Source organism: Oenanthe melanoleuca, chromosome 5, assembly GCF_029582105.1.
Source record: "Oenanthe melanoleuca isolate GR-GAL-2019-014 chromosome 5, OMel1.0, whole genome shotgun sequence".
NCBI lineage: Eukaryota > Metazoa > Chordata > Aves > Passeriformes > Muscicapidae > Oenanthe > Oenanthe melanoleuca.
Window position 1 is genome coordinate 37,630,001 of NC_079339.1, and position 24,877 is coordinate 37,654,877.

General features: G+C 38.2%; 1 protein-coding gene across 1 annotated transcript in view; it reads left to right on the forward strand.

The window, feature by feature from the left end:
* The window catches only part of MIPOL1 (mirror-image polydactyly 1), a 178,138-nt gene that overhangs the window by 122,817 nt on the left and 30,444 nt on the right, over positions 1 to 24,877 (forward strand). Inside the window, exon 11 of the mRNA XM_056492662.1 lies at positions 8,922 to 9,016. Within this exon, the coding sequence (XP_056348637.1) occupies positions 8,922 to 9,016 (95 nt within the window). The remainder of the gene's footprint in view (positions 1 to 8,921; positions 9,017 to 24,877) is intronic.

The following is a 24,877-nucleotide window of genomic DNA, read 5'->3' on the forward strand; positions in this document are numbered from 1 at the left end:
ACTTTGGGAAGTCAATTGCAGTTTTGTGTCAACCTCACAAGGGCAGAATTCCAAATTAATCATCCTCACTCCCTAAATCATTCTTTAAAATAAACTGGTTCCAAGTGTCAGTCTCACACTCTTATCACATGCCTTGGATTGTCCTCTGAATAGATAATTTTTCCTGCAATTTTCAGTATATCAGTATATTTCTTGGAAGAAGTATAGCATATTTATGGCAAATAGAATAATATAGAATAATATGGGAAATTATGAAGGAATATTGTCTCATGATATCTAAGGTTAGATGAGCAAATTCTTAATTCTCCCTGAAACTTATCATGAGTATTTCATATAGATACTTACTTACATAATGTGATAATTGATGAATTACAGAGCCATAGGTTGGAAGGGACTTAAAGGTCATCTAATTCCAATCCATCTGCTATGAGCAGAGACATCTTTCATTAGACCAGGTTGCTCAGGGCTCCATCCAGCCTGGCCCTGATCACCTGCAGGGGTGGTCCCACTTCCCTGGGCAAATCTGCCTGTAATATGTACTTGTAAAAGAGAAAACTTCTTGTTAAATACTGCTGGTACAGTGAGCTTCTTCCCAATGTGGTGTGACCACCTAGTACAAGAATAAGGCACCACATCTCAGGCTTAAGGATATTGTTTGCTTTTATTGCAATAAAATTAACCAGATGTATACCTAGTCTCAGCAAAATTGCAATTGTATTCTTTCATTTTTGTTTCTCAGAGCAGTAAAAAGCCATTTGGTGATTTTTTTTTTTCCTAATTGCACAATCTGTGTAGTATTTGTTGTGGCCTGTTGCTGTTATCCCAGTCACAACAGGATCTCTTAGAAATGAACAATGCAAGCAATGTTTGTATGGTATGATAATGTATTCTCACTGGGGAATTTGTTGTGATGGAGACAAGAGTCTGAATGTCAGATAGTGACATCTTTTACAAGTCTTCTGAAAAACTCCTTAAAATATTAAATTAATTATAGCATAAAGGCTGAATTGAGGAAGGTGACATAAGGTAGATGTGAAGCACAACAGTTCTTGAAAATGACAAAAAGAAGATTACAGGGTTAAACTTTTTAATTCCAATAAGAGAAAACATAAATATATTCTTTGTGAGGTAAATGAAAATTATTTCAGCTCCCTGATCCAAGTTTGGCACCCTCAGACATTTTGATGGCTGAATTCTGGAGTTCCTCTCCTTTCCCATGATGTATCCCTGTTTGAATCTGCTTTTCACATGCCTAGCCATTTAATAAAAAAATATTTTTGTCAGTCACAGAGAGAGAAGACAGACAATGATAGTCACCAGAAACATTGGTAATTCACATGACTTTGGAGCAGGGAAGCATTCCCACTTGGAGGAGTCTACCAGGCTGCCCAGAGAGGGTTAATGCAAGAAGCTGGGACTCAGCATTAGGTTTCTGCATTCAAAACAAATAACCTAATCACATGGCTGGGGAGGAGTTCTCTCTTCTGTTAGAAATCCTGACATTCCTCAGAAATACTTCCATCTAAACCAGTGTATCTTCACAATGCAGTGAGATAATAATTTTATTTAAAAAAAAAAAAAAAAAAAAAAAAAAAAGTCTAATTACAGATATTTGTTTGTACCAACAGTAGTAGTATTAGATTGTAGAGTAAAATATTATGATTAATTGTTTCATCCTGCTGCAAACTCCTAAAGGTCATGTTTGCTGTTGAGATACCTTTCCTTTGTGCCCAAAGGGTATGTCAACCCGGGTGTGGTCGTGGCAGAGGGTTGGTGAGGCTTTTAGAGTTCCCACAATTGCCACCCTTACCCTGAAATTCACACACACAAATAACCCTCAGCTGGTTCTTCACTGTATTTTTTCTAGCTGTACTGATCCTCCACAGTGCAGATCCATCAGGAATCAGTGGCAAAGTGGCTCCATTTACTCCAAGTTAAGAAAATAGCTAGAAAAACTATTCCTGTTAGAAAATTATGTGTTGAGAAACAACTTTGCATGAATTTCTAATAATTTCAGTTACTATTCCAAACATTTCCAGCCCAGCTTATCACACAGAAGTTTTATTTGGTGAATATTGAAACCTGAATTTCAAACTTCAAAAATAAAACATTTAATTTTCACATTTTAAGTTTTGGACTTATTATTTCCAATTATGTATTTCATGATGTGTCAATATTTTTTAACAACTACAATAGGAAGTTCTAGTTCTACCTTTTAATTTTTAAAATCATGGAGGCCAGCTGATACTTAAATGCAAGTTGAAACATTTTATCTCATTTTCTAGGTCAATGTGTCCCCTTTCCTATTGTAATGAAACAATTTGACACTTCAACACTGTGATTTAAAAAAAAAAAAAAGGAGATTTCTGAGTGTGTTATTGGAGTGCTAGCCATTTTCAGTCCTCTCATGTTAGCTGGAGTCTTTTTCTTGACCCTGAAAACCTCTGATCCCCTAATTAATGAGACAAGTGCTTATATTCTTTCCTAGATCAAAGTGTCACCTACTTGTGTTGTTGGTGAAACAGTTTGATATGTTGACACTCTGATACAGAAAATAAGATGAGCTGTTGTAATCTCACTAAGTAGCAGCTGCTAACGTAAGAATAACAGAACGGTTCGAAGTTGGATCTCACCTGTGTCACAACATGACCTGGCATGTGTGTATCAGGCAGTATCTATCAGGCAGTATGTATTTCTCTTACTGACATGATGTGTAAAAAGTAAAAGCATTAAAAATAGTATAAGATTAAAGTATTTCTTCAGCTGTTTAATTTTTTTTTTTTCCAGAGTTGGGGTTTTTATTGCATGTTCATTCTAATTCAGAATGAAAGAAACCTTTATTTGCCTTCATAATCTCCTGCTGCCCTGAGAAGACACCTGAGCTGTTCCTATCCATCTAGCCTGGTTAAATCAGCAGAAACATACTTCTTCCTCACATGAAATGGGAGCAATTCTCTGTTGTCTGTTTGAGGCTAGATTCCATTTCAGACTCCAGATAATGTGGGACCTAGGGCAGAAAGAAATCTTGCTGCCATTTTTCCTCTTTTCCTCTTGCAGTTCTACCAAGTGTAAATGACTGAGACCATAAATTGTAGGAATTAACTTGGAGACTCCTCAGATTTCTCACCCAACCTTCTTCTAATCCACAGGAATATCCTGTGTCAGTAGAAAGCAAGATGTTGGCAGTGGCTATTACTGAGTGAAGGAATACTCTTGCATTAACATGTAAAGCCAAGGGAAATTGCACTGGTGCCCACTGTAATTGTCAGTTATAATTTCCCTACAAATAAAGTACAAATAAGTTTTCCACAAGAAAGGTACTTATTAAGCAAGGAAGTTAGGTCTTAGAAACCAAGAGATCTAGAGACAAACGAAAATTGCCTGAGGTTAAGCTAAATTTGCCTTTGGAAAGGAAATTGGAACAAACAATAGTATAACAACTGAAATGAGAACAAGGAAAGAGGAAATATGCCACTGGTCTGAGAATGGCATGGAGTTCAGGGGTAATTCTGAATTAGGTCTGAAAGCGTGTGGTTTGGATTTTTGTTTCTCCCAGCATTGGGCAATGAAGATGCCAGCTGTGAGGACAAGGGTTAAGAAAAGTGAATGTTTGAGAATGTAGTGCATGGTAGCTGTTCAGTAGATTATTGCTCTTGCATTGAGTTAATGGATGGTTTCCATCCCCAGTTCTGAAAGAGCTGGTACCTGAAATTCCAGGAATGATAGTAAAGTTCTTTAATAAATCTTATGACAAGGAATTAGAAGAGACAGCATCTATATTCAGAAGGGCAAAAAATCTAATTTTGACATCTGTAGACCAGTTAAGTCTTTATTGTGAGGTTTCAGAGTAAATTTAGAAGGAAAATTATTTTAAAGCATGGATCCATCAAGAGTGAGTTGAAGTACAGTTCTCACACAAGAATGATCATGCAAGAAATGCTTCTTTCATATGATAACTGGTTATTTAGACAAGGAAACATTTTTAATATAACCTGACACATAAGCTTGTAGGTTGTGCCATATGGAAAATTATTAATTACAGTGGGGAATGTGTATATTGTTATTTTACAAGCAGGCACAAGCTTAATGTGGAAATGCTGCTTGCTGTTAACTGGGTTCATCCAGTGTCTCTTGTTTGGAAGAATGGGCACGTTTAGCTCACGTCTGTCTGCAAAATGTCATGTACCCATGAAGGAGATGAGGGATTAGTCAAAGGCAATAAGGAACTAGTTAGCAGAAAGGCAGCAGCAAACAGCTTTGAAGGAAGAAATGTTAAGGTCCAAGGATTTCACTAGTGGAATTTCTCTCCAATTTCTTACCAGTTGGTGCTGAACCAGTTTTCTTTAATGCTGTCATTGAGAACCTTTGGCATGAAGAGCAGCAGTGTCCCAGCAAAATTGCTCAATGACACAGAGCTGGGAGTTGTTTTAATAAGACGTGGAGATATTATTAATACAAAGTCGGTTCAAGCTGTCTTGCAGAAAGATTGGGATGGCCTCAAGTACTGGAAAAACAAAAGCAGTAGGGTGGAATTTTGGTGCCAAGTGAAAGGTATTATCTTTTCAAGATTAATAAGAGTTTCCACTGTCAACTGGGTAATAAGTGTGTAGGAGAACAGGCTGCAGGGTGACTGTAAGCAAAAAGAATGCAAGAATGTGTCAGGTAAGAGGTTTCCAGTGGCATAAGTTCAGAGTACTAAGGAGAGATGTGTTTAAAGTGATCACAGTAATGAAGACCCTGCTTAGTGAGAGGTAACAGAAAAGATTGTTTGTTTAGCCTATCTCAGAAAGGTAAAATAAATACCTGGTATAAATATATATATATTTATAGGAATATATATGTGCTGTCTACAAGTGTATGAGAAAATAACTCAATTAAAATAATGCTATTAAACTTTATTTCCCTTCCATTGGATATTGAAAAGTCTTACAAAAGCCATCACTCACACAAAGGTGAGGTTCCAAAGAGAACCTGACAGCATAGGATGCTGTGTGTTCTTACCTCTTTCAATTTAGATTAGAGTTGAGGTTGCTTATGTTTGTCCTAGATGAATTAGGAAAAGATAAAACTAGTTTTACCCTCTGATTTCCTTTGCTTAAGCCTTGTATTTTTCCAAATTTGCGGTCAGAAAACACGTAACATTGTTCCTTTAAATGTTTTGAGGCAAAAGCAACAGCAAAAAGATCAGTACTGAGATTTTCTTGTTCTAGTTGAGATCAGCTATTTTAAGTTTGATAGGTAGCAATTAGGTTTTATATTTAATTGGAAAATTTGAATTTTCACCAAATAACTGCTAAAATTCAAAGTGAGAAAGTAAAGAAACAAGAATTCTGCTTTGCAGGGAGGTGGATATGAGGATAAAGAATGGGAACTATCCACATTAAACCAACTATGAAAGTGTAGGAACTTCTGGACAAAACAAATCTTCAGAAATATTTTTTTCACAGTATCTAAGTGATCAGAATACCCTTTCAGGGTTAAACAGGAACTTTGCTGAGAGTGACACCTATGCCTAAAGGTGATCAAGCTCACTTCTAAAGTGACTTTCTTAGGGGAAACCAGCACCAGAGGAACCTGAGTGTAATTCTTCTTCTTGCTTCTTCTTTACCCTACCTTCCAAAACAATTTAATCAAAACAAAACAATTTCTGTGAAAAGTTCTGATTTCCACAGCTTGACATTTTCCAGAGGAACAATATTTTGTTTAAAAGTTCTCAAGCAGCTATTGTTATTACTAGAGGTGAGCTCATGCAGGATTTTTGCCATATGCACTATGGATGGATTTCAATTTATATTTAGGAGTCTTCCAAATTCTTTAGAGTAGAGCAGATGCCATTATTTTAGTTAGCAATTTAACTTTGTGATGGGCACTGTTAAATCTCTGCCTTGGGAGGATATTTGACTGATTTATTTGTGTTTACCACCCTTCAGGCCTGTGAACAATGGGTCATTTTGTCACATGGCTGCATGCTGTGCACAGACACTTGGGCTTGGATTTTTGTTGGTCTCATGAAGCTTCCGAGTATCAACTCCACTAGAAGTTACTGAGGAAGCTAACAAATGTCTATTTTTCTTCCCTTCACTTTTTGTAGCTCTTGGGTTTGTTGGGTTTTTGAAAATCCAGAGAACCTGAGTCTGCTGTTATTTTTATTGGTACAAACCCAGATGCAAACCCAGTCAAATCAGTGCAGTTTTTTCTGCTGCAAAACTGACATAAATAATAGTCTTAAGACTCTGGTGCCTCTGACTCTTGTCCTGAAAGGCAAGTGGAACATTAGGTGTATGTTTTATGATAGTTCTCCAAAGAGACTAACCGTTAATCTCTCTGAGTAGGTGTGTCAGCTGCAAACATTTCCTTCCAGTCTACCATTTCAATCACACTTCACAGTACACTGAAAATTGGCAAGGATGTTAATTACTGGCCTCTAGAACAAACCACCTACTTTGATTCAAGCGTGTTTTCCAATTTTTAAGAATGTTGTTTCACCTACAGAACAGTATAATTACAGAAAATAGCTTGGTTTGGCTAACATCTTGTGTTCTGTGAGTTCTGCTTGCAAGGCAGCAAGCTACACCAGGCAAGAGGCTCACCTGCAGAGGATTTTAACCTCTTGCTGACAGAAGTTAGGGCTTGCCAGCATCCAGTACATTGTTTTCAGTATCAGAAGCTCAAAACCACTGTCACTCAGTTGTTAAACATTAACACTTTCTGCTTTTAAAACTGAAGGAACGCCCCCCCATATAGTAAGAAAGTTTTTATTCACCAGGGAACTTCCTGTTGAAATTTTATGGATGTCTCTCACAGGAGCAATTACAGCAGTGGGTCCTGTACCTGGGCAGTGCAAAGCCCTGGGTGCAACATGACCCACCGAGCAGCACGGTTCAGAGACTGCTTGTGTAGCTGCATTTGTGCAGTGCAGAGTTCAATAAAATTTGCCAGGAATCAGCCAAGTATCCAGGACATGATTAATCAACCAGCAGAATGAATTGCCCATAGATGACTGGGAGTTGACAGTAAACAGTAAAACACCTGCCTTGAAGACTTGCAGTCTTAAGAGACAAACAGGAAGCAGAAGCAAGTGGGAGCCCTGTTTTAGGCGAGAGATTTTGAGGCATACAGGCAGAGTTGTTCATGATTATTCAGAGAGTTTGGCAGGCTTAGAGGCTGAACTGTGTGCATTTCCCTTCATGGGTTTGTAGCTCATATAACAGGTCTTTAATTTACCAGGAGACTTTTCCGCAACACTGTCCTGAAAAGTTGGCAGAATCCACAGTTGGCATTTCTCACACATGTGCCTCTTGGTTAAGGGCCCTACAATTTGTGCAATTAATAACTTACACCATGAATTAAAAACATTGGAAAACAGCCCAATGCTTGGGCTCATGTGTCAAGGAATTGCTGTGGAAGCCTGGTCCTATTTGTTGTTACAACAATAAATCATCTACTGATTTTAAAATAATTTATGTTGTACCTGGGCCCTCAAGGCAGTCCTGCAGTGCTATTGAAACTGGACTTTTAAAATTAATGGTGATTAAGCTATAGACCTGTATTAAATATGCATGAATACTTATTTCTCACTGCCTTCTCTTTACTGTAGGGCCTGTTGGGGCTGGCTACCTTCCTGACTTGCAAGCCACATGCTGCAATTTCCATTGTAGTCATGAGTCACACTCCCTTCAGTGAAAACCAAGGGCAAGAGGGGGAGTGTCCAGTGGGTTCACAGATGGGAGATGACTGATTGCTCAGGGATTCCCTCACCCTTCTATAAACCAGATCCTGGGTGAGAATGCACCCAGATCCCGGTGTGTGCTGCCTCTGCAGTCCCTGCACTGCTCAGGGTCCAGGCAGCTGGCAGCTCTTCTGCTGCTAACAGCAGCCAGGGGCTGCCACCATGGGAGCTGCCCTTAGCAGCCAGGGACAAAGTGCAGACCAGAGTCTGTGTCAGTAGTTCATGGCCAAGGGCTTTGCTTCACTTTCTATATGTTGGTCAACCATTTTGCAGTATACCTACACATATATCATATGAAATATGTTTGCTGATTAGCACCTGACTGAACTGAGGAGTTCTAACCTTAGGTATTCAAAAAACTGTCTGTATGCATGGGAGAAGCCATTTAAAACATAATTCTTCTAGGGAAAAAAAAAAACCCAAACAACTAGAAACAAATTCAATGCTAGAAAAAGGAAGAATATTTCATAAGAATTAAACAGGCTAAGTTAGTGCTCATTTTCTTCCTGCTAGCTGGTACAGTGCTCTGTTTTAGATTCCTTATGCAAATGGTGTTGATGACTGATGTTTTAGATGTTGCTAAGTGGTGCATGCCCCAAGTCAAGGACTTTCATTGTTTCTGCACTGACAGTGAGGAGGTGCACAAAAACCCGGGAGGGAGCATGGTCAGGACAACTGACCAAGTGGCCAAAGGGACATTCTGTGTGATAGAACATCACACCCAGTATATAAAATGGGGGGAGTTACCAGGAAAGGGTGTGTCAGGGCCCAGGGACAGGCTTGGCATTAGTCAGAGGTGGTGAACAGTTGTATTGTGCATCACTTGTCTGTCTTGGGATTTGTCTCCCTCTGTCCCTCTCCTTTTTATTACAATTACTCGTATTAGTATCATTATTATTATTTTTACTTTGTTTCAATTATTTAACTGTTCTTATCTCAATCAACAAGTTTGATTTTCTTTGCTTTTCTTGTTCTCACCATGCCCATCACTGGGAGGAAGGGGTAGTGACCAAGCAGCTGCATGATATTTAATTCCTGCCTGGGGTAAAACCACAACACTATGCTAGATAACAGTATAACTCTATTATACTGTGTGCAATTAAATAATGGTTGAAATTATATGCATGATATGTTTTCAAAAAAGTATGGGTATTCTGAACAAATTGGTTATCAGTTGTTTATCATTTCACAGGCAGAATTGATAGCTCTGCAACAAGAGAAGGAAGCTGCTCTTCAACAGTGCAAAAAACTGGAAGATGAAATCCAAACATTGCGTGTTTATTACAGGTAAAATGATTGATTCTAATATGAATGAGTGACTCATAGGGGAAATTTTCTGTACCATGTCTGACTGAGTGAGGAAATGGCCTTATCAAATAGGTATTTGTTGGGAAAATGTGAATACATCAATGAATCAAAGCTTGCATTTCTGCTTTACTGCTCACCAGCCATCTCTTTGAAATAGGAGTCCCTTTCTTATAGCCTAAATTTTATATTAGTTTCTTCTAAGGGAAGTGAAAAGTTGGTGATGCTTGATTTTCATACTAAAAAGCTGTCCTATGTCAATGTGATCACTTAAAAAAACCATGGACAAAAGAACCAGATTATGTAAATGCTTGTTTCTTCCCTGTTTGCATGCACATACCTAGCTTAGTCAATATAGGTTTTAAGGTAATAAAATCTGTAATTCTAAAAGACTGTTTTCTTCTTCAATCCCAATATATGTGTCCTTTAATTCCCTATGTTCTGTAGTAGTATGTAGAATGAGAGAAATACCCATTCTCATTATTTTAGGTGGGCTGCACTGAACATTTGTGTGGATCAGTGGGTTTTAGTCCCTAAGGAAAAGCTCTGTGTGGTCCAGTGAAGGAGTTAGGTTGTTTTATGGAGTGATGTTGGGTTACAGCTCTCATTTCATCCTGACCTCCTGTGTGAGAGGGGATACAGAGCTGCCAGCAGGTTAAAGGCAGGAGAATTGGCATCAACACAGCAGAAAATTGTGAATCTGAAGGCTGAATGTCTGTGATGAGGGATGTGGGCTACAGAGGTAAATAATAAATATAGTGTGAATACTATACTCATTGGAAATAAAGAGGACTAGTTATTTATGTCTAAAAAGCATTTGCAATAGCAGAACTGTGTATGTTTTCAGTGTTTCAGCAATCAAAGTGAAAAATACTCGGGTTTCTAGAGGTTTTTCAAGTTTCCCCTTCTCATTAAGTTTATTAAAACCTTGGAGGGGAGTTTTAAAAACAACTTTTGTTCCTAAATCTCATAGGCATTTATTTAAAGCCTGTTAATAGTGAATAGAAACCCCAAGCAATTTGTGATTATTGCATTTAATGAATTTGGTCAGCATTTAGTGTGTGCACAAATTATGGTATGATTTACCAAGCTAGAAAGAATTTATTATGGTGCCCTTATTACTCATTTAAATGGGGTTTTTTAAATAATTTAAAAACTGAAATGCGATTTTTTAAATTGATATTTCAAAAATTTAGAATTTGCTTGTGTTGATCTATGTGCATTGTAGGAGATTTTTAATGATTTTTGAATTATATTTTTGGCATAGCCTATCAAGTTTGCATTAATATACAATATTTAAGAAGTGTAGTAGGGAGCAATGGCCTTTTACTTTTGTAAATGCTTTAAATTCCAGATGTATTAACAATAATGGCTTGCAGGAATCTGCATTAGAATTTGCCATGTTATTAACTTGTGGCACTTGATTTGAACAGTCAGAATTTCAGTGGAAGTTGGCTGACAGCATTTGCAAAATGTATCTGTAAGGTGTGGAAATGCTCACCTGATTATCCCCTGGGGCAAGAACTCACCTATCACTATGATTTATAGAAGTTATAACATCTAAAGTAGATTTTATCTGCTACCTACCTCCCTGTTCTGGAGGCTAATGTGCTCCAAAGTGGACCCACAGAGTGGCTGATTGAGGTTGGCAGGGACCTCTGGAGGTCATCTTGTCCAACCTGTGCTCAAGCAGGGCCACTGAAGCCTGGTTGCCCAGGACCACACCCAGAGGGGCTTTGAAAGTCTTTAGGTATGGAGATTCCACAACCTCTCTATATGGAAACTGCACACAAAGACATGACTTGGAAAGCCAGAGGCCACCTGGAGCTGAACCTGCAAGGGTTGTAAAAGGCAGCAGGGACTCCTCTAAGTGCATAAGCAGCAACATTTGATGTCTCAGGACTATCTTTTGACTTGTTTAGAAATTAATGAGGAGTCTTATGAAATCCTTAACATTTTGGTTACAGTTTCCTATAAGCTACATGAACATCTACAGCCCTTGTCATCTAGCAGTGTGGCAGTACTTTAAACACATGCCAAATTAGACAGAAAAGAGTATATGACACATGTCCATAAAGCTTTGGGGACTGTACCAGGCTAAGGGTAGGATGGCCACAGTAATTATGAATGACAAGGTAGACAGTGCATTTCCCAAGCCATCCAAAATGAATGAAAATTTGCACTCTGTTTTGTGTGTGGAATGTATAGATTTCTGCTGGGTCTTTTTATTTCCTCATAGTTCTTGCCATGCTATGGTAGTCTAGAATAAGCCCTTAGAGTGTCTTTAGACAGTTTGTTTTGAACTGAGGTGGAAGTTTGCTGCTTTGATCCAAGTGAGTTGCTGTTCAAGAGTGCATTCCCTGGAGTTTCTTCCCTGGAGTTTATGATTTGCTGTTCAAGACTGCATTCCCTGAAGCTGTTTCTCTTTTTTGGATTTTAGAATTCGCCAGTGAGCAAAATATAGGCTTCCACACATGCTCCAGTGTTCATCTGAACTGTAAAGCTGCAATGTGACAATGCTGAGTGCACATTCCCTTCACCTGCTGTTCTCTCATGTCTTTGCCAGATTTTTACACTTCCTGTCTTAAGCCAGTATTATCCTTTAACTTAGAAGAAGCAAATTTAAGAAAACAAAAACAAATAAATGAAACAGAACAAAGCAAAACAAAATGTGTGACAACAGCAAAGGAAACCTAAAGAACTAGAGGCTCACTTTAAAGCATACAAGTGATACCTATATCTCCTGTACTTGTGCCATAGCACACAGTAACATTTTAAGGATTTGGTCACAAAAGTAATGGTTGTGTGCATGTGTTAACTGTTTTGGATGTGTATGTGTGCAACAAAACATTAAAATGTGCATTTTTATGCCTTTCACTAACATTAGATAATCCAGGAAAAGCAAAGTATCATTTTATTATACAAAATCAGGGGAGAGATACTTAGGTCCAGGTCTGTATGTGTCAAGTGAGTTACATGCAGGTGTGCACAAAGGAGGGAAACAAGTGGAGACCTTCAGGAGAAAAAAAATCTCTTTTTATGTTCTCCAGAGGAAAGATTCTTGGTATCTTGGTATCTAGAATACTGCATCCAGTTTTGGGTCCCTAGTAAAAGTAAGACATCTATAAATTGGAGCAAGTTTGACAGAGGGCAGCTGGTATGGTCAGGAAGCCATAGCATTTGCAATGTAAAGAGAGACCAAGGGTGCTGCTCTTGTGCAGCCTGGGAAAGAAAAAATATTCCTTTCTTTGCTGGCTCCAGGGAGACCTAATGGCAGCCTGACAGAGTCTGTGCAGCCTCTTCACAGTGCTCCATGACAACAGGGTGAGAAACAACTGACTTCAATTGAAACAAGAGAGCTTCAGACAGGTTACAAGGGAAAAGGTTTTCACCACGAGGGCTCTCCATCATTGGAACAGGTTGCCAGAGAGGTTTTACCATCTCCATCCTTGGAGATTTTCAGTGTCTAATGTGATAAAGTCATGAGCAATGTGATTTGATCTCATATTGATATCACTTTGAGAAGAAGTTGGGTTGGACTGGAGACTGCCAGTGGTCACTTCCAACTTATTATTTTACAATTCTCTAATCTGGTAGCTGCTGCTGTTTGAAGACATTCATTATTTTCCTCCAACTGTGAAAGAAGGCTGTGTTGTAAACCACACTTCAGGTGAGGTGAAAAGTGAGTCTTAACTGAAACTGGAACTTCATGGAATGCCAGAATGACCTAAACCAAAATTAAAATAAGCTTTTGCAGATATATGAAGAAACATTTGTTTTCCTCTGACTTTTGACTTTCTGAAAAGAATGCATATCCTAGAACTATTTCAATCTTCTTTAGAAAGGGCACAGAAATGAAATGGAATTAAAAAGGAGGAAGAATTTAATTCAGATACATAAGGAACAAGAAGCTGGCTGCAAATAAAGTTTGGCAAGTTCTGTGCTTTTGTTTGTTTTTCTTGTGTTGTCTCTGTGTCAAGTTTCAAAAAGAAAATTGCGTTTTCTGGATGCTAACTCAAAAATACATTCCAGAAATTAAAATTTGCATAAGAGTTAGGAATAGCATAGAGTTTCTAGCTTACTAATATATTGTTTCAACACAGTGTTTTAAGCTAGAGATTAATGCAAATCATAAGATCCTCAGTGACTAAAGGTGTCTATATCCAAATAACCAGTTTTGGAGTACATGGGAGTGTTAATCCCACTACCTCTTTCTCACATACCTCTGTTGTTTGAACATCATTGCAAGCTTTTTATTTGCATATTTTTCAGTTATATGATCTGTCCATTTTTATAATCAGGTTCCTTCTTCCCCTAGATCTATGTGCTGAGTGTGACACCATATGGTGTGGGATGTGCCTTTGGTCAGTTGGAGTTAGCTGTTCCAGCTCTGTCTCCATCCAACTTCTTGGGCACCCTCTGCCTGCTCATTGCTGGAGTGGTGTGAAAAGCAGAAAAGGGCTTGACTCTGTGTGAGCACTACTCAGGAATAACTGAAACATCCAGGTGGTAGCAACACTTCTTTCCCAATGCAAATCCAAAATGTAGCCCCATACCAGCTACTATGAAGAAAATTAACTGTATCCCTGTCAAAAGCAGTATAATGTTGCAAAATAGTTGGAGTCTATAAGTTACATTGAGCATGGGAGAAAAAGATGGTTTATTTTACAGTTATGAGATGGTTCTCAACAGTGAAATAGAAGAATAACTTCAGTACAACCCTTTGTACTAATAAGTACAATTACCTGAAATAGGTTTTTTTAAATTCAAACTCAGTTAATATGAGTAGCTTCTCTGCATGCAATGCCAACAGTTTTCTTGCTCCCTGACCAGTTGTAGCACTTTATAAGTTAAAAACTATTGAAGAGACTTAACAGAATTTAAATCTACAAGTTTCAATGCTTACAGTACTTCAGCTGGAATACTTGGGATTCATGTTTAAGTGGCACAAGCAAATGGCCCAAATAGCAGTTGTTTTTATGGAGAACCTCATGTTTTTCCCACAAAGTCTCTAGTAAAATCACATGGAAGTTCATTTTTTTAAAGACTGAGATTGATAGATGTGAAAGTAGGATATCAAGAAGGTTTTTTTATTATTTCCCCAAATGAAGGACTTGTAGGCACAGGGACAAACTCAATTTTTATTTTAACTACAGAACTGAATCACCCTGTAACAGGAGAAATAGATGAAGAAAAATATTTTTAAGCCATAACTTCTAGTGCTGGATAAAAAGACTTTTCTATTCAAGCTTTGGATACAGTTGTGTGTGTTTAATTTACTTCCATTCTACAGTTTCAAGACTGATGGTATGGCATGTAATACTCAGGTGGTGCCATTTCAATCCTGCTGCATGGACTCTGTGTATGGATATAGAATGGTGTAATTCTTGTTGTGAGAATGTTGCTCTCAGTCCAGTTTTAAGGACTATTAAAAGCTATAAATTATTTCTACCTAACAAGTCAGTATTCATCTTCACAGCCACTGCAGTAGCAAGTCAGAATACAATAAATAGCCTAAATAGTCAGATTCCTGTACTCTGACTGACCCCTGTCAAACATTTCAGCCTGTTTGTTCTGCTATCTCTCAGTCTTCTTCAGAGTTCTCTCAGTCTAGATTTCCCTCAGGGGACCACGATATGTAGCAGAAGATTGAGCTGCTCTAACATCCAGTGTTCCAGCCTAAATGAACTGGAACCCATTTACAGTGGGATTGGTGAAGCTTAAGCCACTAATGCAGAGTGGTGATGTCAGTCCTTCCTCTAAAGCAATAGCAGACTACCTTGAGCACCTGTCCTAGCAGTTTACCTCAGAGAACTGGTCTTTTCATACCTGGTTTGGTGTTTTTTTATCTTGCCTTTTCAGTTATGGCCGTTGACTCATTTTCCTGCTCTTTTCATCCTGTCTGCTTGCTTCTGTTCTGGCAGTTACTGTCATTGTTTCTGTACTAGTTGTTTTAGACATAACATGGTGTAATTACAGTCATTAAGGAGAATAAGCAAGTAATGATGTCACTGTAAACCACACTGTTCTTTTTGCAGAGCAATTTTGGGGAGATCATGGAGAAGACAGAAGTTGTGTTTTAAATATTCTCTGTCCTTGCAGCAGTAGCTTCTATTTTATCAAAGAGTTTCAGACACCTGACATTAAACATAAACCTTGAGCTCATTAAATTTCCTACTTACAAGCACAGAAGAGGTTCTTTTTCATAACAAAGAGATGAGGGGCTTGGGTATGCAGTGGAGACTGTGTAATACATGTTTTGGAGGAACCTAACCTGCTCCAGTTTGATGCAGCCAAACATACAGAAATGACTCTGGAAGGGAACACTAAGATTTTTGTTTGTCTTCTGTTACAACCAAGAAAAAGGCAGGGACCATCCTTCTGTTTGTTTATTGAACTGAGTGTTAAAATGAGTAGAAAATTGGGGTGGGGAAACACTGCTGTCTTTAAATCAGATTGGTTAAAACCACATCTTCTCTCAGCAACCCGTGGTCAGTGAATTTTTAGTCAGTTTGTGGGGGTGAGAGGAGCCAACACCCTCATAATTTGGACCTGGGGTTTGGAATCTATGGATTCAGTCTCCTCCTCTGTTTTGTGCCACTTTCCAGTGAGGTGCTGCAGCCCCAAAAGAATTGGAATTTTAGGTGGGTCCTTCTCACTCTGTAGTCTCATGAGCATTTTCCCACTAGTAAGCCCCTATGTCTCCCTGTGACTTCTTTTCTTTGTCAGTTGATTGCTTGTGCAATCACAGCTCTTGTTAGTGTTAGAGGAGATAAAAGTCCAAGGTTTGGGGGCTGTTTCATGAACTGGATTAGACAGCTGAAGGGGGGAAGACTGATCAGTGAGCTGCTCCTCATTGGAAAGCAGCTGCATGAAGTTTTACTGGTGCCACTGGGATGGCTGTATTTCCCAGTGGCTTAGAGCAGGTGAGCAGTAGGGGCAGAGCCTTCCCTTGTTAGCCTTGTTTGTTTCACACTTTATTGAATTTATTGTCCTCCTGTCCCTGCCCCAATTCCACACTTCTTGTTCTCCAGATTGAAATTTATTTTTGTCTCACTTTTTACATGTATTCAGCTTTCTAACAATAATGTAGTCACAGAGACTGACTTCAGAATTAAATCTAAAGTTTCTTGGGAGCATGGCAGACCAGACTCACATCCATTGTCCAATTAGTGTTTGGCCATTTGCAAAGAAAGGGATGGTGGAAAGAAACTCCAGTATATACCCTAGGCTTGGTGTTTACAGTGGCAGTTTGGTAGGCAATGAAAAGGTGAGTCATTGTCCAAACCTGTTGGGGGCAGAGGGATGTCCTTTTTTTGCCCTACAATGAAATATTTTAGCCAACAGTGTGCTCTTTAAGCTTTCTGTGTCTCTCGTTCATTTAGAAACACACACCAAAAAAAAAACCAACTTCTAAACATTTTCTTCTTGTCCTGACAGAACTTTGAAAATTTTCCTATCTCACTGAGAAAAAAAAATTCAGCATGGAAAAACAATTTCCAACTCAGCTTTAATGATTTATGAAAACTTTGAGGGAGAGGAAGCACTGAACTGTCAAAGATCCAAGGCACCTGATGGAATAACAAGCCAGCTCACACCATCCCTGCAACCAGAATGTTGTACACTCAAATTGCCTTGTGCTGCTGTTGGATTGATCTGACCAGTATGAAACAGTGCCTGATGTTTCCAGGGGCTGGCTCTTGGCCTTCAGAGGTGCCTTGCCAATAGAAACACTAAGCAGCAGGTTTGAGGAAGCAGCATGGATATGGACTGAAGCACCTAACACACTCTGTGATGCAGTTTTAATTGCACCATGCACTATGCTAATTCCAGTACTGCTCCTGTTACTGGGTGTTACAGTGGCAAAGTTTATTAAGTTTTTCAAATTAGTTGAGGACCAGCCAGTCACTTTTTGTGCCAAGTACATTAAGGCTAGAAGTACTGCACAGGTCCTTACACTGCATTGCACCAGACTTGAGCCAACTTCTCCTCTACTTATTTGCTGTCGTGGGGTAATGTGAACTCAAACAACATTTACTTTGTCGTTTTTGCTGGGATGGGCCTTTTCACATGAGTTTCTGTTCTTCTCTAAGAGCAACAGTTTGCTTGACAGAAAGGAATTCCTTGCCATTGGATGCTGATATGGTCTCATGACTCTGTATACAGGGCCCTGCTGCCATTCTGTTCACAGCTGTCCTTTGCCTGGCTGATTCCTTCACCTTTACCTCTACTCTATGTGATTTTCTGTTATGACTTCCTTGGTTCCTCACTGAGCTGAGAAGTTTAGGAGGAGTAACTTTGTTCTGTGCTTTTTGAAATAAGCACATAGTTAGAGATGTCTAGGAGCTGTTTTTCAAAGTCATTTAAGCATAATAAAACTGAGTTCTTGTAAGGTTTAAAGTCTCTGGAAGAGCTACCTGCAGTCAACCCACTGACTGCTACTGGTAGTTTGCAGCAGATAGCAATATGAAGAATGAAATCCTGTAGAAATACTTGTAAAAATTAGGATGATGAGATCACTAAAGTTAGTATCTATTCTATACAATGTAAGAATACACAAAATCAAAATTGAAGAATCTATAAAGAGCATATGCAGGATTATGAAATCTGTTATCTGGTAGAAAGGGTATGTGGCTGAAGGCTACATAATCTGATTATACCATTAAAATGTTGAAATACTGGATGAATATAGATGAATCACATCACTAAACTCTGCTTCAGCTGCTTTATTTGTATAAACTGAAAAAGAAGTTTTACCCTTTTGCATAACACCTTTAGAGACTATGAAAATGCTTTAAAATGAGAGAAGGAAAACAGATACAGAATAAGAAGCAGCACTCTCTAGAGCAAGTTAAAGAAACACAGGAAAAACGTGTGTGTAATAAGAGGTATTTGGAAGACAGATTTCCCCATGAGAAGTCAGGAAGAAAATCTAAAAGTGTGAAAAAAGAATTTGGCTTGCCCTATAAATATTGTATGAAAGGGAATTCTTTTGTTATTAATATGATATTTAGAAATAAAGTAATAACATTGTCAGGAGGACTTAAAATACCATTTCATTTTTTGTTGGTTTTTTACAGGACATGTTTTTATGTTAAAATGTCAATTCAATAACTTCAAAAAATCATGACTTTGATGTGTTTCAGTTCAGTTCTCTACAGCTGAAGAACTAAAACAAAATGGCATTTCAATTTGAAATACTAAGGTGAAAGAAAACTTTTCACTTAGAAATATGCCACAGGAAGACAACAAATTTTTTTTTTGTGTTGGAATTTACATTTCCCAATTAAAAAATATTTGGTGGGAAGACTTTCTACATGAGCAATTTTCAGTCAGTGCTAGACATAACATTGCTTTTTTTACTCTGTGCTTAACACTGCTTACAGTGGAAAAATGTATTCCTTAGATACTTAGGGAGTATCCAAGAATGCAGGTGGCAGAAGTCTTCTGCCTGTCACAGAACACAAAACAGAAGGCTGCCCACCTGTTTTGCTTACAAAGAGAGAAGTCAAGAGTAAGGTATTTTCTTTATTCAATTCCTGCCTAAACTTAGAGCCTTTGTTAAATAGATACATGCATGTCATGCTGATGCCTTTTACTGGAAAAATTTCCATTTTAACTTCCCATTCACAAACTGCTTTTCTAACTAATGTGGTAGAGGTCTTGTGTTTTGGGAGGTTTTTAACCTGTGTCCAGCATTCCATAATGATGTGTTATTCCTCTGGTATGAGTAGTTCTTCCAGCATAGGTGTGAAAGTTGTCATTTTTAGGAGAGTAGAGACCAACTTGGAAGTTTCAGCTGCAGCTTTCCAGTGAATAAGTGGGCCTGCTGGGATTTGCTCAGTTCAGAGTCTCTCAGATGTTTGAGTGAAGTGTAACATGTTAGTAATAGTTTGCTTTTATAAGCAACAGTTTACATAATCATGACAGGAAGGAGAACTAGCAGTCACTGGTCTTCTTTCCTGATGCCACCAAGAAAGGCATGTGAGCAGTACTATGGAGCTGCTGTCTCTCTAGCAGAGGAGCTTTTATGGCTCTGAGTTTGGAAGGAAAAGCCACAGAAGGAGAGGGAGGGAGTGAGCTGACTGAACAATCAGTGTTGTATTGTCTTTGAAAGCAAAGAATTTAGAGAAGCTCTTCCACTACCTGAGCCATTTCATGTTATGGTTGTGTCTTCTTTTCTCTTAATCAATGCTGTATCAGCATTACAGAATGGCCACCTGAAGATGTTTTCATGAATGACAAAGAAGTGCAGGGTTTATTTCTTTTTTATTTATCTATTTATTTATTAATTTATTTAACTTTCTTCACACTGCTAGCTAGCCACACTTGGTATGACAGTATATTGAAAAGTATGTTATTATACTGTACAGCACTAAAAGTTTCTCCTGGTTACTGGTGGCTAATGTCCTGAGGATGAGAGCAGGAACAAGATCTCAGAATGAAGAGAAACCTGCAAGCACTGTAATCTCAGGGTTGAGCTCACTGAGGCTGCTGACTTCTGGAGCAGATAAAGTCATGCTCTGTGCACCACTGTGTCTCTCCTGTCATCAGGAGAGATACTTTTATGCAGTTTTTACCACTCTCTTAGGGCTTCTACTTTGATTTTTGAGAGCAATTTCTTGACTCTGATAATTAAAATGTATTTGCTTCATGCCTGACACTGTCATTGCTTCCAAGCTTTCATAGTTAGTAGCATGTGTCTGTACCATTCACAAGGCACCACAACAAAAAATGCTGCTCACCACAAAATAAGCTTTGAGATGGCTAGATTGTTTGAAAAGTGGGAAATAATAATGGAAATCATGTAAAATTTGTTTATAAATGCTATAATGTTAAGAGCTTTAACTGTAAAGGATCTCTCTCTTTTCAATGTAAATTTGTATACAGTGCTACTTGAAGTTGGCTTATATGTGCAAGCAGTATCTTCCCACAAGTCAATAGTCTAAACTGAAAATACAGTAGATTATTTAGGATTTCTCTGCTTGCCTTTTGTGGGGGTTTTTTTTGTTTGTTTGTTTGTTTTTAACTAAGCAGGAAAGTATTATAAAAACAAAGTCCTATTTTTTGTTTTGTCAGGTACTTTTTTTTTTTTTACTATTTCTGATGTTTGCAGCAGGAAAAGAAATCCTTTTGTTTCATTTAACTATTCTTTTAGAATAGCATAGTAAGTAACAAGTGTTGGGCAGAAACAAAGCAAAGTCACAGTTGGATGTTGCTGTTATAAGATAGGCAATGACAATGGTATCTTTTTAGTGTATCTCTTATCTGTGGTGTCATTAAATCTAATGATGTGCTAAATAATAAAAGCAGCCTTATCACAGTGCAGGGCTTTGAATTGTCTCAAAGTTGCCATGCCTGCGGGTTCCCTTTGGCTTTTGGACAGGGTTTGGAGCTGCAGTTCAGAGTGCATTTATGTGATCAAAGCTCTTTAGACAGATGGCTGCTAGCACTCCAAAATGATTAAAATATGTTCCAAGCAACATCAGTCTGTGGGCTTGGGGACCCAACCTTTCATTAGTCAATAAAGGGTCTTGAGTTCTTGAAAATGAAATCTTTAAAAGCTAATAAGGCTGCTGGTTTGCTCTGAGCTGTTTCTTTGGGTTTGCAGTTGTGGATTGGAATTGGGCCAGTATCTGTCCAATAAATATGAGGCTTTAAAAAAATCTGGTTACAAGAGACCTCCCAGCAGATCTGCCTGTTAAACAGTGAGGCCAGAATTTTCAGTTTCATATATGTAAATTTAGACACCTGAGTTTGCATGTAGGGAGCTGGGAAGGGACCCACAAGTGCCCCTTTGAAAAACTAGTAATTTTCTGGAGCAATAGTTTAACTGCAGGTGCCAAAGCTGGGTCATGTTGACCTGAATTTTACATCCTTATGTGTTGACTAAGGATAAGCCTAGAATACTTTCAGATACCATAATCAAGACCATTAAGCAAGTCTTCAGAGCTTTTAGAAATCAGTAATATTACTTACAGCATTCCCAAGTGTTGTCAGTACTTGCCAAATCTAAATGTATAGTTGGATGCTACAGTGTGGCTGCATTTATTTCCTTGTCTACACCTGGCTTGTGAGAGATAGCAACTGGGGGCTTGTGCAAGTGTGAGTTTGTAACCTCTGCAGATTTATGTGAAGGCAGCAGCATTAAATGCCTATTTAATAAGATACTAACATGCTTGAGCCTTCTGTTTCTTTCTTTTCTTTGTCTGACAGAAGAGAATCTGCTCTTATGATTTGCAAATTTCTGAACTTGAAGTGTTCTTACCCCACAGACTTTTTCTACACAAGGCTCAAAACCTGAAGATATGTAAATTCCCTCCAAAATGCCTCAAGATTTAGCCTACTGCTGTAGAATGTATTTTAAAACACATCAGACTTTTGACATGCACCAACAGAAGCAAAACAAGTCGTGGTGATCCCATTAGCTCAATGAGATCCCATTAGCCACATTGTTCAGCCTGTCTTCTTTCACCTTGGGAACAGCTCTCACATTCCTTTTGTCAGGACTTGATGGGGCCAGCAACTGAAGTTCTTCCCCACACAGACCATATTTACTCCAGCAATGTCATACTCCATTTCTTTTTTCTCAGCCTCCCTCTGAAGGTTTGCCTGCACCTGAACTGCCAGTGAATTTTATTCATCATAAACATAAGCAAGATGCTACTGTTTTTTGATAAAAGTGCATCACACTCTGGGTTCTGATTATTTTGGTGAGCTGATTTTGGTTTCTGTTTGTTGTAAAATATTTGGGTTTTGTGTCCCAAAGCTTTTTGTCCACCATCTGCAAAATCCTGTCACCTACTCTGCTCTTACAAATTACTTCTGAACTGTCATATTTTCCCTAGCTCTAGACATAAGTATTTTGTTTCTGTTCTTCAGATTCCTGTGAACTAATTTTTTTTTTCCTCAGACAAGATCTCATTTGCTACAAAATAGGCAAAACAGGACAAAAGTCTACACTAAAAGCCCAGGATGTAGTACACATGCCTGTTTCTCTTAGTGTCTCCATTTCTGAAGTTCCTTATGAACAGATATATTTACCTTGGACTTGAGAGTTCTCACAGTGACTTAAGTGTGCCCTGAAGTGGTCCTGTTATTTTATCTCTGTTACTGTTCTGCCTCCTAATCACCTAAATGAGTCAGAACTTCAGAGTAAGGAAATGCACAAAGCTTTCATCAAAGTGATATGATTTTAGGGCTCAATAGATCATGAGCAACTAGGACTGGTTAAAAAAAAAAACTATAAGGCACAGATTCACAATATCTTGAGAGCAAACAGAATTTCTGGCCTTAGGAATTATGTGTCTCTTTATATCTCCTAATGTATCAGTCTTTACATTAATCATTTTCCCTCCACTCCAGGGCATCATATGAAACTTTTTACTAGCCAAGCCAGAATCCTGTATAGCATGGGGTTTTTTTGGTGTTTTTTTTGTTTTGTTTTGTTTTGTTTGTTTGGGGTTTTTTATTGTTGGGGTTTTTTTTGTTTGTTGTTTTTTTGTTGTTGTTGTTTTTTGGGGGGGTTTTGTTGTTGGGTTGTTTGGGGCTTTTTTGATCATTTTTCTCAGCTCTGCAGAAGCTCAGTGCTACCAAGTCCTTCACCCATATTCACAGGTCTGAGCTTTCCAGAGAGCTGAGCAGGACTTCAAGAGCAGCATGTGAAGAAGTGGATTATTTTACACATGCTGCTAAAATGCTTGAGGGATTCCTGCTTTGAATGTTCTGATTTGTCATTGTTTTCATCTGGAGCTGCAAGTCCCTGTAAGTTGTAAACACCAAGTCCTGCAGGTCTCCATTTGGAGAGTGGAAATGAAAGGCCTCCTTTGGAATGTTTTTTCTTTGCCTCTCAATTCCCCTAGCTGTAAGATGTAAATAGTGCTACTCATGCATTTTTTGGAAGGTGCATTGATTTAAGTTTTCTTTATTAGATTCTGCTAAATTTTAAGTGAGATAAACCTAAATTTATCACAGTAGCTATTGTATTGCAGCAGTCCTTCTGAAATGCAAGTACAGAACTGCCTTTTCCAGATGAGTCATACACTGTGAGGGCCCCATTAATACATTTAATGTTTAATGACCAACTGTTTCTCCTGCTTCCTCAAAATTACTGTAAAGTTACTATTCCAAGGAGAGAAAGTAGCTTTTTATTCTGGAGAAGACTGTGGCATTCATTGCTTTCAGTGAGAATGTAATCTTAAACAGTTCATGGGATTTCCTCTGCTAAAAGTCAAGCACGAATTTGGAAATCTTTGAAATAGAAATGAGGCTGCAAGAGAGAAGAAAATAGGTATCTGCTGTTGCATTATTTCAGCTTGGGCCATGCATATGTGTTTGTGTGATCAAAGTAATGTGTATATGTATAACTTTGTTGTAGAAATGTTGCAGGGTTCCTTTTTTCTGTTTGTAACAGTGCAGCTCTTTATGACTGGGGGGAAAAAACTGGTTTTCTGAAGGAGGTGTTGAGCCTGCCAAAGTTGATGGAGGTGAATTTGGACAGCCAATTAGTGTGGGACAGCTAGATGGAACAGAGAAGAGTGTAAAATGAGTAGATTGCTACAGATTTATGCTTGCCAGAACAAAACAGGAAAATTGTTTGTGATTTTAAAGACCCTGAGTTTGCAGACTTTAAAATAAAGACGTGCCTTAAAAAATAATCTAAGAATATGTTGGTATAATGATACTTCTTTTGAAAGAGAAGGGGTGCAAACATTTAAAAATTATTTTTACTCAGCTAATTCTTCCATAATGGACGTTAATACTGTTGACATTACTCATGGATTGAATGCAAGCAATTTAGACAATAGATAGTATCAGGTGCTAATAGATCAAATGTAATTATTCTTTGTGAAATAATTTTACACAGTTTAGCAAAAGTGTTTCAATTATTCACTGTAAAGGAAAACGCTGAGTAGAAGTGAAAATACTGTGCTTTCTCCTCTAGGGGCATTATATGCATTTCTAAGTCATATTTTTTCTTCATAGCAACCTTTCCTCTATAGCAGCTTCCAGTGCAAGTTATTACAATTCTTTTTGCATAAGATAGGTCATGTGAAGTTCAGCTGTAGGTGGGGCCACTGGTTGATTGGGGGACAGTCTTAATAGATCCATTTCATTAATTAAGTCATGCATTTTTTTATTAACAAAACCTGTATGTCAGGTTTAGCCAGCTGGGAGCCATTCTTATGGTTGTTATCTTTGTCAGAAGGAATATTGTGAAAATAAGGAATTACTGTACACGCTTTAACTCCTGATTAAACAGAGGAATGACATCCGCTCACCTGCTGTCCATGAAAAAATAACTTAGGGGCATATAATGGTGTTGATTCATTGATTCTGATCTTACATATCTCATTTAGGTAAAAACTATGTACATTGTATTGAAAATATACCATGAAGGACTTGTGTCATACCCTATCTATGGTCATTGAAACAAGCAAGGTTGAGGCCAAAATTTCAGACATCTAGATTATTCATTGCTCTTTTTGTATTCTTGAAGGAACTTTTTCTTCTTGCCCCTATTTTTGGCTGTATAAAATAATACTTTCTTGCATTTTTTTCTCTTCTGGTCTTCCATTCCCAGAGATCAAGAGGAAGCAGCAAGGTTTCCAGAAAGTATTTAGTTGTACTAGGCAGCCAGAAGAGCACCTACTTATGGCCACAGCCTTTAGCTTCTTGATACAAATAAATTCAAAGCAGTCTTCACTAGGCTTTCTTCTGGTTCTCAATGGGAAATGCCATAGTAGCTTCCACTATCATTAAAGAAGATTGAACTGGGAGGAACATTCAGCACAGAAGTTCTGTGAATTTGTCCCTCACCAAAAAGACTGTGAAGAAGGATAG